The sequence below is a fragment of the Pararge aegeria genome, chromosome 19, assembly GCF_905163445.1.
Source record: "Pararge aegeria chromosome 19, ilParAegt1.1, whole genome shotgun sequence".
Lineage (NCBI taxonomy): Eukaryota > Metazoa > Arthropoda > Insecta > Lepidoptera > Nymphalidae > Pararge > Pararge aegeria.
In genome coordinates this window covers 4,738,639-4,764,225 of record NC_053198.1, presented here as the reverse complement: position 1 = coordinate 4,764,225, position 25,587 = coordinate 4,738,639, and the positions used below count along the sequence as shown (strand labels likewise).

Genomic DNA, 25,587 nt, shown 5'->3' with positions numbered 1-25,587 from the left:
TCAACGGGTACATACCACGATAATATTTTTGGATTTGTCGATATTTCGACCCAGTTGCATGAATCGTGGTCACAACGGGACTCGTACCTACACGAGATGTCAAGCTGGCTTTCGCGTTAGTCAGATTCTGCCCGTGACATCTGCAACTGGGGCGAAATATCGACATATCTAAAAATATTATCGTGGTATGTACCCGTAGAACTGTATTTAAGAAATGTTGAATAACCACGAAAATCTTAGTTTAAAATCAGATAACGTAGTTTCAGAAGACGTCCTGAAATTGAAGAACTTTTACTGCACTTATAGTGTACCTTTGTATTGAAGGTTGATATGAAAGAATTGCATAAGGAATGAATTAGTTACCAGTCAAATGTGTATGAAGACATCTCTCTACATTTTAAGCTAGAAGTTATTTTTGAAACAGGTTTATTTAGGACATTAAAAATTCAGCCATGTTGGGCAACTTTGACAGTACAAAAGTTTCTTATTATGTAAATATTTATTTTATCGGACAACAAACATCCATTAATTGAATTATATTAAAGAGCATAAAAAGGATTTTATTGAATGCATCTACATAAAAAAAAAAAAAACTACAGAGTCTTGGTTGTATTTAGCCGTAGATTATATTTTTAATCTACAATGAAAACAAGTGTACACACCATAAAATAAACAAGCTGTTCCCCGCGACTTGGTTCGCGTACAACTTCTGATAAATATTTTCTTTAAATGCAAGCTGTCAAACCAACAGGGTCGTATAGCCCGCCTCTTTTATTCGGTTTCGCTAGGCGTCCTCCCCGACTTTTTTTTTGTTGTTCCACTCGTAGGAGTTAGGAGTTAGGAGATATTGTGTACGCCTACAATCTTCCTCAAAGAATGGTTTATTAGTTCTTGGTAAGAGTGCTTAACTTAATCCAACATTTTAACGTTTTAACGTCAGCGGTTAAAAATAAGATACTTTTGGAAACACCAAAATTATATCTGTTCAATCAAACTGACGCTAGATAGTTACCCAACAAAGTTGAAGACTTAGAATTAGAAGCCGAGAGCATATATTACATATCTACAATACAAGGTGGTTTTTTCACCGCATTACATCAACAACTATTTTAACAACTCCCATCAAACATTGTATAAAAAACTGTTAAAAATTTATAACTTTTAATTCAATTATGAAGCATCTTGTTGAAATAACAATTTATTCAGATATTTTAGAAATTAACAACTTTATTGATAAAAGTTATAAAAAAACCCGCTAGTATTTGTGTTGCTTTTCAAACAAATCATTAAATTAATATATGCTTGCTTAAGAATAATGGTTTAACTAAAAAATTATATTCTGGCGGAAGTACGTTCTAAGTTTATTGAATTTATCAAAAAAGGACGAATCCACCAAACAATCAGTGGCAAATGGGGCCAGTATATATTCAATATGGCCGGCTAAGATTGTTTACCCGGCCATGTTTGTTGGGGACTTCTTAGACCAGGGCGCGTTTTGAACCCCCATAACTGTAGCTTTAAGTTTACGAATGTAGTTATTTTCATTATCTCACTACAATGTACACATGTATTCTGTTACGTACGCATCAGTCAAAAGTGCCACCTATGGACCTATTTGAATAAATAAATTTGGATTTGGCATTGGCTATGGCTATCGGCTGGCAATTGCCTGCGCAAGATTATTGCTACTGCCATGCAGATAATAAACAATTATTTTCTTTATTTTTAACTGTAATTTTATTTTTAAATAAAAAATTCAATTATAAGTCGTCGTTATAAAGCGAAAAATAAACCACCTTTATAAAAAGTTACACAGCATCCAAATGGCATTCCATAACAACAGATGCAAAAAAAAAAACACAACGTTAAACAAAGACCCCAAACTACAATAAGTAAGCCGATTTTCTATTTAGAGCCATAATAATTACAGTTTCTAGTACAGTACACAAATAAATAGAGTAGCCTACAAAAGTTAAAGCTCCATAAATAGATTACATATGTACAGACAAATCATTGCTACAGGTAAAAATATTTTACCTAAGAAGCATCTTTCACAATATTTGCTCTTAAGCTCTATCCTTTCATATAAAAAACTGTATTTCAGTATGTTTGCATACTCTCTGCTGTAGCAACACTGACCTCTATTTTACCACTCTTCCGTGCTTTTCAGAAACCGGAAATGGAAAGACTCATAAAAAAGCAGTAAGATACTTGTCTTATTAGGTAAGAAATCTGTTCATTACTTTTTAGTGTTAACTATGTTAAAAAAAAAAAACAGACTTTCAAGAAAACCTCTATTTATTAACTTTTATTACTTTGAACGCAGTTAATATTTTATTTTTATTAAAATACTACATAAAAAAGTAATGAAAATATTGTTTAAATTAAAAGACAAGTGGGACATGTTACCACATGTCACCAAGTGGTTGAGAAATACCTGTTTTCGCGGATTATAGCAAATTAAGCTTAATATTCATGTATATCATGGAATGTCGTAAAGTAAAACCTGCGTCTATTCAATACAATATCCAAACACATGTATGACACATTAAAAGGGGTCAAAATTAAAGCTAATTTGTTTATTGACATATATTCCAGAGTGTTAATAATAGACGTTACTCTATTATTAACACGCTCAACGTTTTCAAGTTACAGAACACTTACGGAGTAAATTGGACATACCTTTTGATACCTTCAAACTTCTGACTAATTTATTTTGAAAAATTTCCGAAAAGATATTGTTAGCTATTTAAAAGTCAGTGTTCGCAACTTCTCATTTTAGTTAAATTCCGGTTTTCTTTATTCATATTGTGAGAGATGATCCAAATAAGCCGTGATCTTTATTTGGCTCCATAGATGATTAAAATAGATTAATTATAAAACACATAGAAGCCGTTACAAAAAAACCTTACTAGTTAGTATTTTAAATGCAATAATCTATTTATATTAATTCAATAGCTTATGTCTTACACAATAAATTATTAAGTACAAAAAATTTCATTAAGTCCATTTTATGTTAATTTAGTGTAAACAATCTCATCGTGGACGATATTTGTTACACTGACTATAATCCTTTAATATTAATATAGTAATCTAATTTTAATATAATAATCTAATATTAATAAATAATCAAATCCCTTACGTTAGCAAATTGCTGTGTAAATAACCAAGCAAGTAATGAAATGTTGGTGTCAATCCAGACATAACTACACTAAATTATGTCTTCTTAGAACTATGTTGTTTGAGGACATCTCATGATATTTTTTATGTGAAGTGATCTTTTATAATTTTTATAAGGCATCTATCTATGTCGATTTTACAACATGAAATCGAAACATTTTTTATATAATTTTATTATCCACTATGATGAACATTTTGCAATGGATTTTTATAAACCTAAAATTACACAGAAATTTAACATATTAATAACTTAAATATTTTAAGTATTCCATTTTTTTAAACTATCGTAAGTGGAACTTATAATTATGAATAAGTAAGGCTTTACGAGGCCGCATCACGCGAATGGGTTCACGAATAAGCACAGGCTGGTTTAAAATAAAAATCGACAGCTCACCGTAACACATCACCTGTATTTATTCATAATAGTTTTAAGTATTCAGAAAAATTTAAGAACTATTAAGACATATTATCATAAAACATGAAAATATGAAGTAAATTTCGCTACACTCGAATAATATGAAAAGAGTCGTTTTGTGAAGATGAAGAAATCGGTAATTAATGCTGATTTCACATTAAGGACGTGAATGCATTTTTTTAAGTCTGTGGTACGAGTTTTCTGATTTACAAGTAATTCGTGTTTTTTGTTCGCGTTTGGTTTTGATAATTTTAAATTTCAAATAGTATATCTTTATTGCGAACTTGGATAGGTGGAAAAAAGATGTTATTTTTATAAAATTTATGTAACTTTATTATTACAGTTATTGTTTATTGCATTGTTATATGTTATTGTCATTTTTGTTAACAATGTTATTGTTTGGGCCTGATAAAATAAAAATAAACTAAATACATGGCGTTGACATCTTGGTATCAACACTTCCTATCTGTAATACGCATACGCGGATTGCGCGATTTGCTTATGCCATCCTCAGTGTGGGATCAGCACTAATTTTACCTTTTTTTATTATTGCCCATCAACCTGAACTTTAATTACCTACCTACGGGATTATTGTTATAGAATTCTGCGATACTTTTATTATTTTAATCTAGGTGCCTAGATCATCAGGCCTTTATGTCTGCTATTACAAATTGGGTCTCAGTAGTCATCAACGACAAAAAGTAGTAGTATAAAAGAATACTACACAAGCCATACCTCCATACTAAAATTACAAATAAGAAAGTGTGTTAGATTGTTTATTTGTTCTTACTTTACGCCCTAGCTTAGAAACCAATCCACTTGATTTTTGACATAGAGTTAATTGAAAGGACGGAGAATATAATAGGCCAGAATAACAAGCGGTTCCCATGGGATTAAAATAAAAACAAACTGAAATACGCGGGCAACAGCTAGTAGCTTCACAACATCTCTATCCATGGCCCTCTTTTACCTCTTTGTAAGCCCCCCCCCACCTTTCGTTATATTTGTCTCACAAAAGCTCGGACTCGGCTCTAGCGTCGGACGTCCTCGTCCCCTCTTTCCATCTACTTTCCTCTCAAAAGGTGGCCAATAATTTTCCCTCTTCTGAGATAGTTGTATAATAAATTAAATCATTGTAAATATATATACAATAAATTAAGTCTACGTGTAAGCCTGTATCGTTGGTGCATATTAAAGTTTCTTCACAATTAATTATTTATAAAAAAAAAAAACATTAATAAAATACTACGATAAGACACAAATCGCAATCTAGCCCCAAAATAAGCGTAGCTTGTGTTATGGGTACTAAGATGACTGATGAATAATATACATAAATACTTAATAAATACAGATAAACACCCAGCCACTGAAAAACATTCATGTTCATCGCACAAACATTTTCCAGTTGCCCTGTGGATTAGAAACATGCTGCAAACAAACTTTTTTTATTTGCTAACTTTTATTAAGGTTATTACGTAGCCCGTGGTAAACTTTCGTTTTCCTGAGATAAAAAGTAGCCTATATTTACCTCCATACTAAAAATTAAGTTGATTGGTTGTGTTAGTTAGAGAGTGAAGGAAAGACACTTTCAGATTAATGAGTTAGAATTAAGGAGTTTCAAATTTTTTTTTTATTTGAGACACAATTTTAACAGCAGACTTGAGATCCTGTTGTGTTAAATCACGAGTTTAATGCTTGAACGGTTTGATTTTAACAAAATCTAACTAAAACCTCCATCTCGTACCGCTGTTATCATATCAGCGTCAGTAACTCGCTCGCTTCTCTTATGGAGTTAAGCAATTTAGCGTTCCGGGACGATGCCGCGTAGGCCAATTAGGGATGTGGTTTTTTAAAATCACTGTCGCACCCCTGACTGGTACCATTTCAAATGCACCATAACTTAGCTTATATAACTGTTATAAAACTTTAATAAACTCCATTTTTTAGAAATGACCTGTTGGACATATTCTATGCTCTTACCCATAACGTAGTTACCGTTAGATGTAAAAAATGGGTGCATGGCCTCCGGGGCTCGAAAAGAAAAAAAAATATTTTTTGTTGCCGAATTCCTGTCATGTATTATTATTTTATTTTAGCCGAATAAATGATGTTTTTGTTTATTTTAGTTTATAATTTTAGCATAATGCTTAAGCAGCACCATTGCGCATGTCGATCTGGCGTTCTATATAAGTGCGAGCGAGACAGACTGATATAAATATTTAAGAGTTCACGACTCATATATTATCCACGATTCTATAGTGCTAGTTCTATAGAGCCTAGCTCACCGGTTGTGCCTGGTGGGCGGGGCCGGTTGCGGGGTTGCGGAAGTTTGCGGCGGTCGCTTGAACGGCCCCAGTCGTTTAGTGGGCCGCGGCGATACAGAGTGGGTCTCCCCGATGCCCGCCCACGAGCTGGCGCCGTGGTCTATGAGTGCGTTGGCTAGACGACCGGTGGTTTGATCTGCAAAATTTATTTCAATATATTAATGCCAATAAAAATTATATGTTTAATGCTCTCGCTGGAGAAACTTCATATGAAGTAAATGATTTTTTTTAATTAAAACCTTTTTCATAATATTCTTTTTGATAAAAAAATTATTTTCTCTCAAAGTTATATAGATATAATATCCAAATAATATAATATGAGTTATAATAAACTGGGGTAAACTTCTTCTATTCCATGATTTAGCAGGTGGACACGTTAATAATATCCCCTATATATAATCAGGGGATATAATTTTAGTCTCCTGTCTGTGCTAGCCCTGCATCAGTGAGATGTAAATAATAAAGCCTTTATTTCCAACTAAAAACATTCGTATTCGTGTTTAAACATAACAATTTTCAGTCGTAAATAATAACTAACGGACCCGCGCGACTTCGTCCGCGAATGAGCCGACTTAAAAAAAATATTCGTATGTTATCGCGGAAAGAAACTTCCGATATACTTACACGTTTGGCGTATCGTTTACCGTTCACGCATCGCACGCACCAGAATCTCACAAAAAGCATATTTTTTGCCCGAGATTCCAATATAAATGAATCCTAGCTAGATCTATTTATCGCCCCCGAAACCCCCTGTATACTAAATTTCATGAAAATCGTTGAAGCCGATTCCGAGATTCCAATTATATATATACAAGAATTGCTCGATTAAAGATATAAGATTAATAAATTTATTCATTATAATTTCAGTCAGTGTGTATGTCAAAACTTCACAATCTTTTACAATCTTAATTATTTTTAATTTTTTTTTTGTCTAGCTTAAAAGTGCATTGAAATAGTAATAAATTAACAACACGCACCCGTGGAGTGTTGTTCGAGCGAGAGATGCGGGTGCGGATGCGAGACGGGTTCGCGCACGCGCGTCACGAACGTCTCGAACGTGGCCGGCTGCGTATGATTATGCACCAGTGCGTCGAGGTCTCTAGCTCGTTCGCTGCATGCGTGCTGGTACAACGGCATGGTGGCTCGAACTGCACGCCCGCCAGCAAAAGCCGCGCCCCTCACTAGCGCGGCGCAACAACTCACACGTATGACGCATTCTTCCCACAGCGGGCCAAATACCGCCACCTGGAAATATAAATAAAATAAATAAATATACTACGACGATACACAAATCGCCATCTAGCCCCAAAATAAGCATAGCTTGTGTTATGGGTACTAAGATGACTGATGAATATTAATTTTATAAGTGTTTTTACCAAAAAACACTAATACAGATTATAAAAAAAGCAATGTGTCATCTCTTGTTTCAAACGTTTCTCATTGGAATATGGACCTTTGAAAAAGCAGATCGAAACTGTAAAGTTTTCTACTAGATGACACAGATCGATCCATGCAACTGGGTCGAAATATCGACAAATCCAAATATAAAATTCAAAATTCATTTATTTCAAGTAGGCCTAATATAAGCACTTTTGAAACGTCAAGTATTAACGTGGTATGTACCCGTTGAACTACATTTAAGAAATGTTGAATTTTTTTTTTTACTAACTAATTATAGAACACGAGACGTGATGCTGGTGTAATTTATCTTGTGGGAAGCTGCGGCCGTGGCTAGTACCACGAAACGATGTAGCGTAGAAACCGATTAGGGGTATGGGGTTAATGTAACTAGCATATCCGTAAACAGGTCACCTCGTTACTATCTTAGACTGCATCTTTACTCATCAGTAGGTGAGATTGCAGTAACGGACCGACTTGGACAAATTAAAACAAAAAGCGGTGACGGCCCAGCGGGATTTAAACTTCACTTTCTCTAACTTTTTTTAAGTTATGTGCGTTTTAAGCAATTAAAATATAATCCAGAATGTTCTCAAAGACGATGGAATTTCAAATCGCACTTCGCCAGCGTGGTGAACTACGGTCTTAACCCCATATCATTGTGGGAGGAGACCCGTGATATGTAGTGGGGCGTTAATGGGTCGATGAAGATAAAACGTAACACTCCCTCTTTCCATCTTCATTAACTTATATCTCCCTCTCAATTTTCACCTCACCCCATTTTTATTTTTTTTAATTCTTTAGTTTGATTCGCTCGGCGTATATGCCTCTCTGTAATGTTACATTACGTAAAACGACATACAGTAAGCAGTAGCAAGGGCATCACTCTTTTCGTTACGCTCTAGTCACGCATTCGACGGCCGACTGGCGTCAGCGACCCTGCTTTCTGAGTCCTAGACCGTGGTTTCGATTCCCACAACTGGAAAACGTTTGTTGTGATGAATATGATTGTTTTTCAGTGTCTGGGTGTTTATATGTATATTATAAGTATTTATGTTTGTTATATTCATAAAAATATTCATCAGCTATCTTAGTACCCATAACACAAGCTACGCTTACTCTGGGGCTAGATGGCGATGTGTGTATTGTCGTAGTATAAATTTATTAATTATTATATTTATTCACCAGCTTAGCCCGCAAGTCTTGCGTGCGTAAAGAAGTTTATACTTCAGAAAAGATCGGCTTACGTCAGGTTTCCTCGACACGGTGCACCGGAGCAGCCCCCCGGGCAAGGGGTACAAAACGATGAGCACGTCGCAGAACTGCGTGGGCAGAGTGTCCCGCTTGTACGGCCGCCAGTGCTCACTCCACACCACGTGGACTTCGTCGTTGCCGAGGTGCCGGGTCTGTGGAAGTGCAAGCGCAGTTGTGAGCGACTTCCGTTCCAAAGCCTTTTGCAGGCTCACTTTTGTGAGTGCAACTGTGCGGGAGCGATATACTCGTATGTAACGCAGCGAGTCGCTCAGGTACATCGCAGGTATATCGCACGAACAGTGGGCGTGCATAGAGGATATGAACAGGGTATGCAGATGATACAAAATGTAGAAAATCTCCAGTAAGAGTTATGAAAAACTTAAGGATAGGCACTGTAAGAGTTATAAAAAGCCTACCCTTAAGTATTTATAACTCGTACTGGAGATTTTCTTCATTTTGTATCATCTGGATGCCTTCTATGCACGCCGCACGAAGCGGACGACGACGCGATCAACGATTTTATAGACAATTGTCACCAACGTTGTAATTCTTATTACAACCAGCGTTTCATTTATATTATATACATCAAAGCGGGCGTCAGAACGCCGACTCAGCAGACCGGAAGAGCTAACATGTAGAAGACAGAGAATAAAAATAGGACAATTCTTGGTGTAACGCTTTATTAGGTACTAGCGTACCCAGCCCACTTCGCCGGGCTAGATTTTGTTTCATTTTATTTAAACAATAAAGTTACATCATTAAATTTTTAATATAAGTCTCATATTAGATTAAATCCTTTATTTCTCTCCGTATTCATTCTCTTCTATTCTCATCTCGAACGGGTGAAGATCATTATCTACACCCATGTACGCCCAACAATAGAATATCATCATAGTAAATAAAAGCTGTATTTGACAGTTCAAAAATAGGAGTGCTCCGATCGTCACTAAACTTTACAGGATTATTCGCCAGGTCAATCCGGAGAATCCCTGAAAATTTCATTGAAAACGGGACAGCCGTTTCGGAGCCCATACGGAACATACCACACACTTTGATATATATATAGAGATTGTCACCAACGTTGTAATTCTTATTATAATCAGCGTTTCATTTATATATACTTCAAAGCGGGCGTCAGAACGCCGACTCAGCAGACCCGAAGAGCTAACTTGTAGAAGACAGAGAATAAAAATATAACAATTCTTGGTGTAACGCCGTCATGTTATACCTTGTAAGGTACTTGTAATTCCTTATTACCAACTACCTCATTGGTGTAATGGCTATTATATTCGACTGTAGAAATTGGCGGTGATTCCCCCCCCCCCCCCCCCATGCTGGAGATTGTCCCCTGTGGCCGCAATCGTCCAGGGAATCTTCTTTTCTTTTTCGGCTGAACACTTTACCAGGAGAGTAGGGCGACCGAGAGAGCTCGCCATGAGAATAGCCCCAGGGTTCGACGACATCGGAGGGAAGATGGGAGAGGTCGTCCCGAGGATGCCTCCTGTGAGGACTCGGACCACGGCTCGGTTCGACGTGAATCTTACTGCTCCAGGGAATCTGTTTTGATACCTTGTTAAGTATAGCATCGGGGGTGTCAGCAGGCATCCGTGTGGCGACATGAAACAGTGCTTCCAGGGTAAGTGTGGCGATGTAGGGCGCGCTAACCCCACCCCCGCCGCCTCCCCTCAGCCCGCCCGTGAAGCCCACGTGGCTTTCTAGTTCCACCTGCGTAATTTATAATACATGACGTATTTAATACATTTGCTCAAAAAGGCGTACATTATGCAACTGTATTTCGAGCGAAAAGTTAGATTTAGAAAGGTTTTAAAAGTAAAAAGCACTAGTGCTTTTTTCTTTTCCTTTTTTATAAATTTACTGTTGTTCAAAGATTTACATACGACGAAAGAGTTTGTATTCAGTATACACTATAAATTGTATTTATTTTTTGTCTACAAAAAAAATATTGTTTTGAAAATAAAAAGTGGGCAGCGACCATGCTTTCTGAGTCCGAGGCCGTGGGTTCGATTCCCATAACTGGACAATATTTGGGTGACAATATTCAGTGTCTGGGTGAATATCTATCTTAATATATATAAATCTCCTGTCACGATGTTTGTCCGCGATGGACTCCTAAACTACTGAACCGATTTTAAATTAAATTGGCACACCGTAAGCAGTCTGGTCCAACTTAAGAGATAGGATAGCTTAGATCTTTAAGTAAAGTCACAATTTTATTTTATTGCAAATTATTTGTCTATAATTAATTGACAGTCACATGTTATATGTATATACAACTATACTCATTTAAGGCTTAGCGATACTGAATACTTTAAAAACAAAATCAAACGCAGACGAAGTCGCGGGCAACAGCTAGTATATTATAAGTATTTATGTATATTATTCATAAAAATTATTTATCAGTTATCTTAGTACCCATAACACAAACTACGCTTACTTTGGGACTAGATGGCGATGTGTGTATTGTCGTAGTACATTTATTTATTATATATATATATCATACCTCCCAAGCGAGAGCAGATAAGAACGCCTCGTAAGCAGAGCTGCCGCAACGGTTGGAGAGGATTTCGTTGCGAGTCTCTTGCCCCTTGCCCACGTAGATCACCGCAACTTTATGCGTTTCTCGGCATCTACAATTAGTGAAAACCATACTCAACATCACCAGCATCATAACAACCCACTACTCCTCCTACAATGGAAGGGGTTAAGGCCGTAGTCCGTCACGCTGGCCCAGTGCGGATTGGTGGACTCCACACACCTTTAAAAACATTATGTAGAACTCTCAGGTATGCAGGATTGCCCACAATGTTTTCCTTCACCGTTGACACAAGTGATATTTCAACTGCTCAAAACGCACTCAACTTAGAAAAGTTTGAGGGGATTCAAACTCGGCCTCCCGAATGTGAAGTCACAGTCCTACACAGATTCCAACAAAAAAATCCATACTCAATTCATAATAATATAATAAAAGCGAAAGTATTGCTAGTTTGTTAAACCTATGGTCGGGTTAACCGCTGCATCTCGATAAAAGACTTGTTAGCCGTTATGTCCATAAGTCGTGAATCTGAAGTAATAATTGGACGGTTCTTGCTGACCTAGTAGCCTAGATCTAGAAATGTTTGATCTAGTTTCCCCCTCGCATTTTTACCATCGAACCGCGAGGCCCCGTAAGGATCTGCATCCCTACGTGGTTGATATACCGCGGACGCGTACGAAGCGCTTTGCGTCTTCGTTTCAGATCCGCACCGCTAGGATCTGGAATGCCCTTCCAGCTTCCATTTTCCCCAGTACCTATAATATGAGTACTTTCAACACAAAAAAAAACAGCTCCTCGAGCGAGATAGATATGCGGAACTGATGGTGGCGATGATACGGAGCTGGCGTCCCCACACCACAATTTTACCCGCAGCGTCCGATGCTGTGGGCGGCTCGGATTGGACGCGTCAGTGTGTGTCGTGCCGCATCGGGCAAAAAAGCGCATGACGATGAGCCCCGAATGGGTTCGAAACTAATCTGACGATTTCCGAAGAAAATTCCCGCGAATTCAACCTTCAATAACATATATAAAATCCCAGCAAAAAAAAAAACGTCCAGCAGTGAACGTCGGTTTTGCTTATATATATTATATAACTTTTTTTTGAAGTTATACTTCTTTTGGAGCGTTAGGGAAAAATGGTGAGAGTATATTTAAACGCGCACACCGTCACAAAAAAACCGACACCATGAAGTTAGCTATAGTCAACAATTTAGTTTTTCTAAAAAAGGTTGAATTATTGAAAGTCAACTGGACTACAAGTTAGTCCTTGACTGCAATCTTACCTGGCGGTAAGTGACGATGCATTCTAAGATGGTAGCGGACTTACCTCCTAGGAAGTATGGTACAGAACTGTTTTAAGTGACATCGCACCGGAACACTAAATCGCTTAGCGACACATCTTCGTCGGTAGGGTGGTAACTAGCCACGGCCAAAGCCACTCGCCAGACAAAAACTACCGCACTTAAGTGATAAAAATAAGATTTTTGCTTACCTCTGCGCATCTAGGTTTCTTAATTCCCTCAGTAAGCGGTCGGATCGCCTCAATAATTGTGCGTGCGGTCGCCTCGCGGCGCCTAGGGTTCCCAGTTGAGACACCAGCAGACGACTCTGTTCAAACGGTCCTGGCTCGCCAATGGAACAGCTTTCAAAACCTTCAGACTCGTCATCACTGTATAATACAAGGATTAAAAAAAAAAATTAAAGAGCATATCTGTCGACTTTCTGATTTATAAATGGCGCCATACAACCGCCATATTGAATTTATGTAAGTACTTATAGCCAGTATCACCAGGGACGATGTAAGGATACTAACGATACAATTTTATTCATATTTCGCTTCAAGTTAGCCCCTGACTGCATTCTTACCTGGTAGTAAGTGAGCGGCTTTTGGAACACATCGTGTTTGTGATTAGAAATAATTAGTTTGAATTGATTCTCACAAAAATATTGGTACTCATTTCCTTTGAAATAATACCGACACGGAACGACAAATGCCAACGTATGGAGCTTCGCTTTTGCGTAAGTGTAGGACATAGACATAATAAACGCGTGTTTCTACTGCCTCTTGAACCAGAATACATATGTGTTTCGGTGCATGTTATAAAACATGGTCCTTCGAGCCGGATGGATGTTAGAAACAGTGTCAGATTATATGCAGCGATTTTTGCACCGCCTCTTAAAACAGAATACAAATATGTTTCGGTGTATATTACAATACATGGTCCTTCGAGCTGGATGGATGTTAAAATCAGTGACAGATTATACGCAGTGGTGTTAACAATCTCTTGAAACATAACACATATTTGTTTCCGTGCATATAATAAAACATGGTCCGCGAACCGGATAGATGTCAAAAGGAGTGACAGATTATATGCAGTGGTGATTCCAACGTCTCTTGACACAGGATACATAAATGTGTTTCGGTGCATATTATAAAACGTGGTCCTTCAAGCCGAACGGATGTTTAAAGCAGTGACAGATTATTATATTATGCAGTGGTGTTTCCGAATATTGAAACAGAATACATATGTTTTTCGTGGCATATTATAAAAAATTGCCTTTCGAGCTGGTTGGATGTTTAAAAACAAACCTGTCACGATTGGCAAGGTAGTGTCGCTCGGAGTTGCGGTGTGCCACTAGTGCGCACACCAGTTCATCCTCAAGACCGGTAGCCAGTGGCGAAGTTCCCACTTCGTCGAGGCGACGGCCGCACGTTACTTCGGGCGATGTGTGACCTATGTAAGCTAATACCTAAGGAGATCGGGTTTGTATTAGAACATGATGAAGTAAAATTGACAGTTCTAATGTAGTTAATTGTACATCAACTGCGTTTAAACTTCACAAACCGTGAAGACTCCACCCTCAAGGTCGACTGTCGTAGAATGAAAGCGGTAATATGATAGCTGATAGACGATAGATTTTTTGGTTAACACTGATAGTGAAATGCCACTATTTGCTAAAATGTTCAGTTTCAGCAATAATTGAATTGTGATTATCACGAGAGACCGTCGTGAAGCCGTGTTAGCCAAGTGGGTAGGACTACGATTTCACTTTCGGGCGACCGGATTCGAATCCTAGCAATTAAAATATCACTAGCTTCAACAATGAAGGTAAACATCGTGATAAGTGTTCAAGAACTGCTTCGATCTTAATGAAGTTTGGCACATTTATATCGTGCACCCTGGAGATGGCCATATGATTTGCCTTTACCGCAAAAACACGCAGGTAACATCCCCGCGAGATTAAAAAAAAGTCTTACGTGGTCTAACTGATGTTTATCCGGCGGTGAGTTTTTGTAGTCCGGTAACAAATCGGGAGGAAGCGGCGGTGGAAGCGAAGATAACGTATTGTCTCTCGGACTGGCAACACTGCAATGTTATTTAAAATTTTAATTAAATCATTGGCATTCAGAAATAATAAAACCCAAGGATGTAAAAATCTCAACAAATGAACATGGCGACAACTTCGCATCGACAACGCATTTTTGAGGTTAACAAAGTCTACTAGTTTGTTTACTTGACAAAAGAGCCTGTGCCTCAACTGTAACTTAAAGCGTTAACTTTGGAATAAGGTACATTTATTCAATTTGTTAGAGGAGTCGGCCGAATTGGACGTTTCGCACTGCTGAAAAAGTGACAGATATACGCTTACTTAAATATGACACTAGTTTTCATGAAAACTTAACTTTGGAGTAAGTAAATTTATAAAATTTGCAAGGAGTAGGAAATAGACACTTGTATTATCAAAATTAAGCTTAATTTGCTATACTCCGCGAAAAGCAGGAGAATCTGTGTGGTATAATTTATAATTTCTTCAATCCTTATACTTATACTCCACACCAAACAGATCTTGGGCAATATACTCTCTACGCACGTTTCGCTCCGAAACCGGAGCATCCTCAGGAGATGTTGACTTTACAATGAATAATTGTTAAGTCATCATCTATCATTCTATCCAATATCCAAATAGACACTTGTTACGATAGAAACGAACGTACGCGCTTAATGAATATCGGATAACTAGCTGTGCCTGCGGCAATTAAGGTCGTAATGTAATGTTATTAAGCACAATACTGGCGAATATGACCTTATTTATAGACTTAAAAACCCTCGCTTGCTTTCCGCAATTTTAATGCTTTATTTATCATCATCATCAGCCATTGTGCATCCACTGCTGGACATAGGCCTCTTTCAAGCAGCGCCAACTTTTCCTATTACCGGCCTTCCTCATCCAGTCGAAGCCTGCCACTATTCGGAGTTCGTCGCTCCATCTGGTTGGGGGGCGTCCGACACTCCGTTTACCGACATGCGGACTCCACTCGAGGACCTTTCGACTCCAACGTCTATCGGTATTCCGAAAAACGCGCTGCTTTCTTTATTATATCGTAAACAATTTTATGTAGATAAACCATGCCCTTCACAGCATGTTATTTGAAAAATGAAACCATTAAGTTATTTTAGAAGCTAGTAACAAAATACATCGAAACTGCGCAATTAAGTATGTGTTTATTGAGCTACTTACCTTTTAGGTAATGGAAGTAGTTCTAGTGCTTCCGAGGACGCCACTGAGGGGTCGTAGTAAAGCGCCGACGCGTCCCAACACGCCTTGCCGCATATGTCGCGTAGTAACACTCGCACTTGACGGTCCGATGTCATCAATCCTGCGGGTAAATTATTCTTTCTTTATACCGACATTTCCACCATTACGGCCCAGTATCGAAAAGAGATCCAGTTTTGACAGACTAAGCAGTTAACCTGATAGTATAAATAAATAAATAAATAAATATATATACTACGACAATACACACATTGCCATCTAGTCCCAAAGTAAGCGTAGCTTGTGTTATGGGTACTATAATGACTGATGAATATTTTTAATGTATAATTAATATAAATAAATACTTATAATATACAGATAAACACCCAGACACTGAAAAACATTGAAGGCAGACAGTGAAAGCGATGGGGGTTTTTATTTCTTGTGTGTTCTACAAATTTCCGACCTGTGTCGACCTGAGTTGTCACCTATGCCTAAAGGCCTCATGTGCCGGTACTTATCCTGCCCTTCAAACCGGAGCACATCAACTCTACGGCAATCAAGTAATTTTATCGTTGACGTAGTCCTTAATACTATAGTAGGACCATTATTACCTGAACTTTAATCTTACTCACCTGGCGTTGTACCACCGCAGGGTGGGTGAATAGCAGGCAGTTCAACAAGACTGGCCAGTGTAGCGTCACTAAAACGCATCAGTTGTACGTGCGGCGCGGACAGCACAGCGGAACCTAGCTCTGATCCGAGGGCTGTGTCATGTTGCTCACATACGCTGGAAGAAGTCTGGCAACCGCTCCATAGCGGCCAGTGGCCCAGGTAGAGGACCAATTGCGAGCATATCTATTGAAAAAAGGTATGGATATATAGCGTATCTCATCACATCAACGCACTACCGGCCCACTACAGAGCACGGGTCTCCTTCCACAATGATAAGGGGTCAAGGCCGTAGTTCACCACGCTGCCTGAGTTTGGATTCGGGGATTCTACACATTATGAAAATGTAGCTCAATTTGCTGTACTCCGCGTAAACCAGGAGAATCTGTATAGTGTAATTTATAATTTCTCCAATCCTTACACTCCACACCAAACAGATCTTCTGCAATGTACCCTCTACGCACGTTTCGCTCCGAATCCGGAGCATCCTCAGGAGATGTTGACTTTACAGTGAATAATTGTTAAGATTATTCATTGTAAAGTTACTTAATTTATTATGCATTTCCGCAAAGTAACGCCTGCTTTTCCAAGGACTCCACACACTTTTAAGAACATTATGAAGACCTCTAAGCAACGCAATTTCCTCACGATGTTTTCCTTCACCGTTGAAGTAAGTGATATTTTAATTACTTAAAACGCACATAACTTAGAAAAGTCAAGAGGTGCGTGCAGGGATTCGAAGTCTGCCCCCCGAAAGGAGAGTTGACCTCCCGCCCAATGCGCTATTACCGCTTCGATAGCGTATCTGACTCGCCTCAATAATTGGTATTTGAATATCGAGGGGCAAAGTCTGCTATAGCAACAGTGTCTCAGTAATAGATCGTTAACAAAAGTACACGTGATGAAAAAAAAATGACAAATCGTTTATTCATCATTACATCCTATAAACCCATGTAGATCGGAAAACACGTTCTGCCGTCGGTCCCAGTTGTTATAACTAAGTTATCGTGTTATTAGTCATTTAAGCCCACCAACCCGGATTGGGGCAGCGTGGTGTTTTTATACTCTCCTACGAGAAAAAAGGCGTGTGTGAAAAGGAAAAATAGATCGTCGGACTGCGTTGGTACTTTTAATTATGTATGACATTGCAGACTTTTGATAACTTGCAGTGCACTGGGTTTTTTACCAGGTTATGCATACAGCAGGAAAATTGCATAAAACGGCAAAAATCCTCCTCTTACACGAGTTATATATAAATTTTAGATTAGGAAGTGCTGCCGTGCACGTATTAAGTGCAGTGCACGCCACTGACAACATATAAAGAATAAAAAAAAGTTTGAGTCTCATTTCCCTAGATGTTTAACTTACCGTTTGGGCCCAAAGTTTGACGTCAATGGTTGATGCCGGTGTGGTTTTCGGCGCTAAATTGTCCAGTTGAATGTTCGGATCGAAGTCTTCATCAACGGGTAACGAAAGACCTTCTATATCAGATCCGTTTGTTCCTTTCATCACTGCATATAGGACCTGGGTAACAACAAACACCTTTTATTAGTAAGTCGGTGCTAGTTTTTTAACTAAACTAAATTAAAGGCTAATAACTAATTAAAACTAAAATAACTACTTAAAGTCTATTATTTTGGTGATGTTTTCTGTAAAATAAATTATCTTCTTTCTAACGCCATAATGTTTTTGTGACATAATTAAGCATCTGCAACCAAGACCAATATAACGTTATCTTTAATAAAATCGATCAACAAACAAACAGATAGAAGTTCCTTGAGTCATCTTTACTATGTTCTAGGCATGTTTCATAGCAGGCCTAGAAAAGCCTACGAGGCATTTTTGATAGACATTTATTTAAAATTCCCACAAATGCGAAAAGCTTCTGTTAGACTGGATGTTCATAGACTATCCCAATCAAGAGAATATAATTGTATTAGTATCTCATTAAATTTAAAACTATATTGTATAAACAAATGTTGGTTTAGAAATTAATATTGCATAAGTCAATATCATTATCAAAATCTCCTAGAACGGGTAATCAGGTTTATGCAGTGGCTTTCACTAGGTTTCCTACCAGGGTATGCAAAAAAATTGGATAAAACGGCAAAAATTCTCCTCCTATACGAGTTATATATCAATTTTAGGGTAGGCAGTGCTTTTGCGCATGTATGACGTGCACGCCACTGGGATTATGTATCTGTATCCATGGTAAATCTGTATCATCATATTCAGGTTTGAAATCGAGTTGATGTAGTTAAATAAGTTTAAAAAGTACCTATATAAAACAATACGACTACAATGTACTTTTAGTACTTTTTATATTCGCATCCTGTCAATAAAAATCAAAGTTTCACAATGATCGAAATTCATCACCAAGTGAAAACGTGCCAAGGTTTTTCATATAGACATTCTAATAAAAATTCTTATAGTTTTACGTAAGACGCCGCGATTTAGTGCTGGACATTTTTAGCATTGCATCTTTCTCATTAGCACTATGTTACATCGTGTCATACGCGCATACTTACGATTTTGTTTAAAATGCCGACGCATTGTACAGTCATCACAGTTCATCGGCTGACTCCAACGTCAATACTTCCTAGATTATTCAAAATCACCCATTCAATCAACATGCAAAAAATCGTAAGTGTAATTTATTCTTTATTTTTCGGTTGCATGTTGGTATGCGAAAGTAAAGTATGGTAACGGTTCATCGTCAATACATCCCAAATTATACAAAATCACCCTCTGTTAATCAACATGCAAAAAAAGGCGTAAAATTTTTCAATTATTTTTCGATATAAGAGCTAGTGAAGCGGTGATAGCGCATTGGGTAACAATCAATCAATCAATTTTTATTTTGCTTGAATATGGTACATGCAACAGGTTTACATAAGTAGGCGCTCGACCTCACTTTCGAGGGGCCGAGTTCGAATCCCAGCTTCCCAAGCGCTTTATTAATTAAAATATCACTTGCTTCAACGGTGAACGAAAACATCATTAGGATACCTGCAAAGGTGAGTCCACCAATTCGCACTGGGTCAGCGTGGTGGACTACGGCCTTAACGCCTTCTCATTGTGGGACTTGTGCTGTGTAGCGGGCCGGTAATGAGTTGAATATTGGCATTCGAAAATTAAGTACGGTCCATCCCTTATTATTGCGTATCTATCGGCAAGGGTAACAAGAGTAATGCAGTACAATACTCAAGTCAATCAAACGTAGGGGGCTAACAACCGTCGTTTAAATCACTAGTGTCTTAATATTGTCGACACTCTTGTTGCAAATTTATTATGTCTATTATAGGGACGTCAAGATAATACTACTTGAAGCGAAGCACTGTTCATATTGTAGTAGCGAATGACTTAAACGTAGCAAAGATACATGTTTGTTGATTAGACCAAATGGCGATATATTATGCACTATTTGGATTCGATTTGACTTCGTCTGCGTTTGATTTTGTTTTTAAAGTATTCAGTATCGCTAAGCCTTAAATGAGGGGTTTGCTACGGTCCGCTGATGAGTTCTTTCCTCTATCTCCAACCACATTCATCAGATCTACACAAAGTTTGGGCAAAATTAGACACATATTATAACCTCTATAGTACAAAAATAATTATTTAAATCGGTTATAATTTGTCGGACTTATGTTGTAAAATCGTCAAACAATTTCATCCCCTCTCCCAAAGGAACTGAGCTTAATGTCGGGATAAAAAGTATCCTATATTACTTCTAACACTTCCAAGAATATGTTTACAAAGTATCATGAGGATCGGTTAAGTAGTTTTTGCGTGAAAGCGTAACAAACAAACTTAAATTGGCATATATAATATTAGTAGGGAGTTGAGATAGGGATTGTGGCACTACTGGATAAACCGTATCATACGTGTAAATTTACTCTAGAGTAAAAGACCAGCAAATGTCATACGAAAATATGTATACAGTATACAAACATTTTAAAATTCAACTGTAATTTCAAAAGACATGCAAATATACCTTGGCATTTAGGTTGATTGAACCATTTGTTTGATCAATAAATTAACAGTCCTATCGTTTACGTTCTCACGTCTTCAAATTTAATTACTGCTAATATTTCCACATGAACACAATTTAAGGTTAATCGAGCTATTAAGATTGAGATATTATTTGACTTTGTACATGTTTAATTTATAATTTTTAGGTTTTGTGCGCGTTTGCCTTATTGGCTCTTGCCGCGGCTGCTCCCCAAGATCAGGAGCCAGCTTATATCCTCAAACAGGAATCAGACGTTAATCCCGAAGGATACAATTTTGAGTGAGTACAATTTCTTGTTCATAAACTTTCGAAATTCAATAGTTCAATACTTAAATTTCCTGATCAAACTCTATTATAAGAATTGTATTAGGTCAACCATCAGCAATAAAACATTGTAGCTTTGATATGCATTTAAAGTATTATTTCTATACTCCATACATTCCAATAAGAATTCCGATACCTGGATAATAGAATATTAGATAGAGGTATATTATTATATTATATCGGCATCACAGCTAACCTTATATCAGTTAGGTTAGTTTAACCGTAGGCACGAGGTAACTGCCGAAATACGCAAAATAATTTATGCAACTAATTTTGCGTACGCTCTTTTGTTTGTACATTTGTCCGTCGTCTTTTCGTTGAATTCACTTTAAAATAAACTCTTGCTCTATTCAATCTGTCTCTAGCTTTTTATTTCTTATATTTAACAAAAACAAAATATTTTTAAAGGTTCGAAACCAGCGACGGCACTTCTCGTCAAGAGCAAGGCACTCTAAAGCAGATCACCGAAGACCAACAAGCCATAACAGTACAAGGCAGTTACAAATACAACGCACCCGACGGTCTAACGTACGTAGTCACATACGTCGCTGACGAGCACGGTTACCAGCCACAGGAGCACATCGAACAACCGGGACAGTAAAACTGGCTATATTTAAAAGGTGCGTTTCATGAATACGCACGTATTAATAAGAAAATGTCTCGCCACCCAGCAGTGATAGTTTGATAGAAACGAAAATCCCACTTAGCTCAATGGTGTGCATACCTACAGGGTTTACACTAAGCGGGCAGTTGATATAAAAAGGAAATAATCTCTAGTACGAGTTATAAAAGACATATTTTTATAACTCCTAAAAGAGTTTTTCTTCATTTTATATCATCTTCCCGCTTAGTTCATAACCTGTATGCACGCCACTGTACTAGCGGTAAGCTAAGAAATAATGCTATAGGTACTGCCGTTTGGGTAGAACTTCAGAAATAATTATAATAATAACATCATTTATTCGCTAAAATTAAAAATGGATACATAAATGTTACTCAAATACAATGTTTGGTTGAAACACTAGCACCTAAACTAAGTAGGTTCTAAGACTCATAAGATTGGTATCAGTGCTCTCCCTCGTATAATTATTTTTAATTCAAAGAAATTCATCCAAATAATACAACAAATGTAGAGAAAAAGGTGAGAAGTCATCATGGCTTCGTCGCCAAACTATTAATTATGTAACAATTAAAAAAAAAATAGATATATTTCTGAGTTTACCTAGTCGGGATATTCCTTATTATCAAACTGTTATAAATAACATAATGCTCATGAAACTGTTGCGTATCGATGTTTTCATCATTTCTAGAAGTCTATCTGATTTAATGTAAATAGACCAGAGGATTCGTTATTGAAATTCTTTTTACGATTTTTGTATGTTTGTAAATGATTTTGAATAATATATTTTTTTATAAATAATTTCAGTTTGTTTTAAAGTTTTCCTTTCGCAGTTTCCTAGCATAGAAGTGATCTGCGAATTTATATGACGTTATTAACAATATCGTTATCAACATCCTACGAATACAATATCACTTCTATGTAATATTAGATAGATGCAGGAGTTTTTTACTATTAATATAAAGCTTAATAGGACGCGAATACCAGAAAAGGTTCCCAGTTCTATTAAATTATTTTATCTTTATACACCACACCAAACATACTCGTAGCTTCCAAAATTTGCTCTCTCTCTTAAAAGATAGAGGTGTGAGTCGGGGTTCTTAACAGACAATCAAACATTAAAATTTGTAATTTCTAAGATTTAGCTATTATTTATTATACAGTTAACATCTGAGGATGCTCCGGTGTCGAACTAAGCGTTCTTCCTTTTGAATGAATATCTGTTTGGTGTGTGCAGTGTAAAGATTGAATAAGTTATAAATTGCACGGTCTAGATTTTCCTGATTCTCGTGTATACTAGCAAAATAAGCTTTTTTAAAGATACTGTATAAATTTATATTTTTTTTAAGATACTGTGGTGCCCTGACCGCTTCTATTGCATTGTTGATCGATGTCAAAGCTAGAAAGAATATCTTACCCTAAATATCACGAGCAGCAAGGTCTGTTCGCCATCTTTCTCCTCCATAAGTCGAGCAGGACCGCACCTGACAGCAAATTCCGCGAGGCACAGCAATAGCGAGCCAGCCAAAGGTTTCACTGAGTCCCGCCCGCTACTGCTCGATATTTGAGCGAGGCACGCACAGATCCATTTTATTATTTTCTCTGTTCAACAAAATAAACCTATCAATCCTAACCTAACTTAAACAACATTATACACATCTTATAACAAGCATATATATTTAATCACAAAATCTGAGAATAAAAAATCCTGTATATTTTGTCGGCCTACTCTCATTCTAAATGGTAATGTGAATAAGTTACGATTTTGTAGCATTAATTGTGAATATTCACTTATCTATTAGATTAACCAAGCAAAAATTTGTCAACGGTTGAGTGTATTCTGAGTTTATGCTTACACTTTAAATTAAGAGCTGTGATGTATATTATGTGTGATGAGTAAATAAATAAAATAAATAACCGTATTCCGTCACAGCGACTGTTACGGATTCCGGCTGAGAGCGTCGCTGGTGGAACTTAGATGACTCGCATAACCTGATTTAGTGCTAAAAGTGCGGCTGCATTCGCTACACGTCAACACACCGGCAACAAAGTTGTATGAAACTCCCGCTGGTGGTCAAGGTCAAGCTCTTTAGGTCGTCGCAACTTTTTGCCTTGGAACGTCGTTATGGCAAGATGGGAGATTTGGCGTTTCAGCACATCTTTATACCGCAGAAGGTGACCGCCTTGTGTCCGCTTACCATCTCCCAAAATAAATATAAGTTATCAAATATTAAGTATTGGATAGAAGCAGGCGTTCTTCTTTTTTGTCGTAACACTCTCGCCAGAGTGGTCGTGGTCATCACGGTGGGGCATTGTTTGTGGCAGTTGTTACTCGCCTCGCGATCATTCGCCACTTCTACCTGTTTGCATATAGTCTGGCACACTCATGCAAGGAGATCCCACTGAAGATTTGATTTGATCGGTCCATCGCATGGGTGACCTACCGCGTGCTCTAGTGCCTTCTACCTTGCCCTACACAACAAGGCGTTCTATGGAGTTGTTGTCTCTCCGGGAGACGTGTCCGGAGAACTTTAATATGCGGCCGTGCACTAATGTTGAGAGACGTTGCTTGATGTCGAGTTCTCGGATAATATAAATATTGGTGCGAAATTCGTTCCATGACACTCCAAGCATACGTTTCCAACACCATATCTCTAAAGCATCAATTTTCCTCTTCTCGACCTCACGCAAAGTCCACGTCTCCGCGGCGTATAAACATATGGGGAAAACTCCACACCAAACAGATCTTCGGCAATTTACGCACCTATATCGACTTAACAATGAATATTTGTTAAAATGAATAATTGTTGTCTACTTAACAATTATTCATTGTAAAGTCAACATCTCCTCAGGATTCTCCGGTTTCCGAGCGAAACGTGCGTAGAGGGTACATTGCCGAAGATCTGTTTGGTGTGGAGTATAAGGATTAAAGAAATTATAAATTACACCATACAGATTCTCCTGCTTTTCGCGGAGTATAATAAATTAAGCTTAATTTTCATAAAATATTAGGTATTGGTACCCGGGATATTAGAAAACATTCCATCAGCAATTGATGGACCTTTTCCGAGGTTATTTATACTCTTTATTTGTACACCACTACAAAGTTAGAATCACAAAGATAGAAGTTATATCTGTGTTACCCAAAAAACAGAATCCAAGTTAACTCGGCGATTTGATGCTATAATGGAAACCTGGAATGCAGCATTCTGTATCGTTTACTAAGTTCGACTACGGATCACGAGGTCCGAGATTTGAATCCCAGTTAAAAGAATGGTTTTTAGTTTTATCATTTATACAAAATAAACTTTTTCTTTTTCTTACCAGCAAGACCCGGATACAATTCCACGATGCGATCCGTATAGTCAGCCAAGACGAGGATGGTGTCGCTTACAACTTTGGCAATCATTTTATTTTTCATCTGTAACAAAAATATGGTTATACTAGCTGTACCCTGCCACGCTTCGCTGTGGCATATTGTGATTGAATGGTTGAGAAACAAAGAATACATTTAGTATAAGTTTAATTTTGCAATACTTGTGGATATACGATATTTTTTGTTTTTCCACTGTCTGCGTAGATATAAAGACTATCTGGTTTGACGATTCGGGAACAGGCAACATGGACACATGGTCAACTGTGTGTTGTCTCTATCTGTATCCCGAATTAAGCTTAATTTTCATAGTATATTATTCGTAAAAATATTCATCAGTCATTTTAGTACCCATAACACAGGCTACGCTTACTTTCTTGCAAGATGGCAATGTTTGTGTTGTCGTAGTATATTAATTTATTTATCAAATAATAATAATATACTCGTAATAATATCGTTTATTTCTTTCATCAAAATTGCACATATAATGAGTTGACGAACTGGCTATCCTAGCTATATTTTATCTGTGTTAAGGATAAGCCATCGGCCCCGGAACATACATAGACAGATTGAAATTAATACATTACTATTATGTAGCTTTAATTGTAACTTAAAAAAAAAGAAAATAATAAAAATAGTAAGGTGTGTTAGTGTATGTGTATGTGTGTGTGTGTGAGTTCGTGTTTATGTGTTATAATATTTTTGAGGTAGGGTTCAAGTAACGATGATAATCAGGTAAATTAAAATTAAAGTTTTTAAGACATCTTCTGTTTCCTCGTAAGATTTACTAAATAAAAAGGATGTGTAAAAACACTGAATGAGTGGTAATTTATTAATAAACACTTCTGCGTTCAGCTTCTTATTATAGAAGTAGGGGCCCAGAAACTAGCTAAACCGTTTTATAAAGGCAAATTTAGGGATACGCA

General features: G+C 37.4%; 2 protein-coding genes across 3 annotated transcripts in view; one reads left to right on the top strand and one right to left on the bottom strand.

Moving 5' to 3' along the window:
- Positions 1-5,131: 5,131 nt before the first annotated feature.
- Positions 5,132-25,587, bottom strand: part of LOC120631954 (probable Rho GTPase-activating protein CG5521) — a 55,854-nt gene continuing 35,398 nt past the window's right edge. For both annotated transcript variants that reach the window (XM_039901663.1, XM_039901664.1), the window contains 13 exons: positions 24,613-24,709; positions 22,706-22,890; positions 17,702-17,857; positions 16,297-16,519; positions 15,647-15,785; positions 14,385-14,493; positions 13,716-13,876; positions 12,618-12,794; positions 11,093-11,219; positions 10,141-10,296; positions 8,565-8,723; positions 6,897-7,164; positions 5,132-6,055 (listed from right to left, as the gene is read on the bottom strand). In XM_039901663.1, the coding sequence (XP_039757597.1) occupies positions 5,877-6,055; positions 6,897-7,164; positions 8,565-8,723; positions 10,141-10,296; positions 11,093-11,219; positions 12,618-12,794; positions 13,716-13,876; positions 14,385-14,493; positions 15,647-15,785; positions 16,297-16,519; positions 17,702-17,857; positions 22,706-22,890; positions 24,613-24,709 (2,136 nt within the window). In that variant the 3' untranslated portion in view covers positions 5,132-5,876. The remainder of the gene's footprint in view (positions 6,056-6,896; positions 7,165-8,564; positions 8,724-10,140; positions 10,297-11,092; positions 11,220-12,617; positions 12,795-13,715; positions 13,877-14,384; positions 14,494-15,646; positions 15,786-16,296; positions 16,520-17,701; positions 17,858-22,705; positions 22,891-24,612; positions 24,710-25,587) is intronic.
- LOC120631955 (endocuticle structural glycoprotein SgAbd-5-like) lies at positions 18,909-21,364 on the top strand. The gene is made up of 3 exons (XM_039901665.1): positions 18,909-18,976; positions 20,512-20,624; positions 21,078-21,364. The coding sequence occupies exons 1-3, from the start codon at positions 18,965-18,967 to the stop codon at positions 21,268-21,270; spliced, it is 318 nt and encodes a 105-aa protein (XP_039757599.1). The 5' UTR covers positions 18,909-18,964; the 3' UTR covers positions 21,271-21,364.

Excerpts from the sequence above, each read along its gene's own strand:
- LOC120631955 (XM_039901665.1), top strand. Across the intron at positions 20,625-21,077 it reads CCCGAAGGATACAATTTTGA|GTTCGAAACCAGCGACGGCA; the intron begins GTGAGTACAATT and ends ATATTTTTAAAG.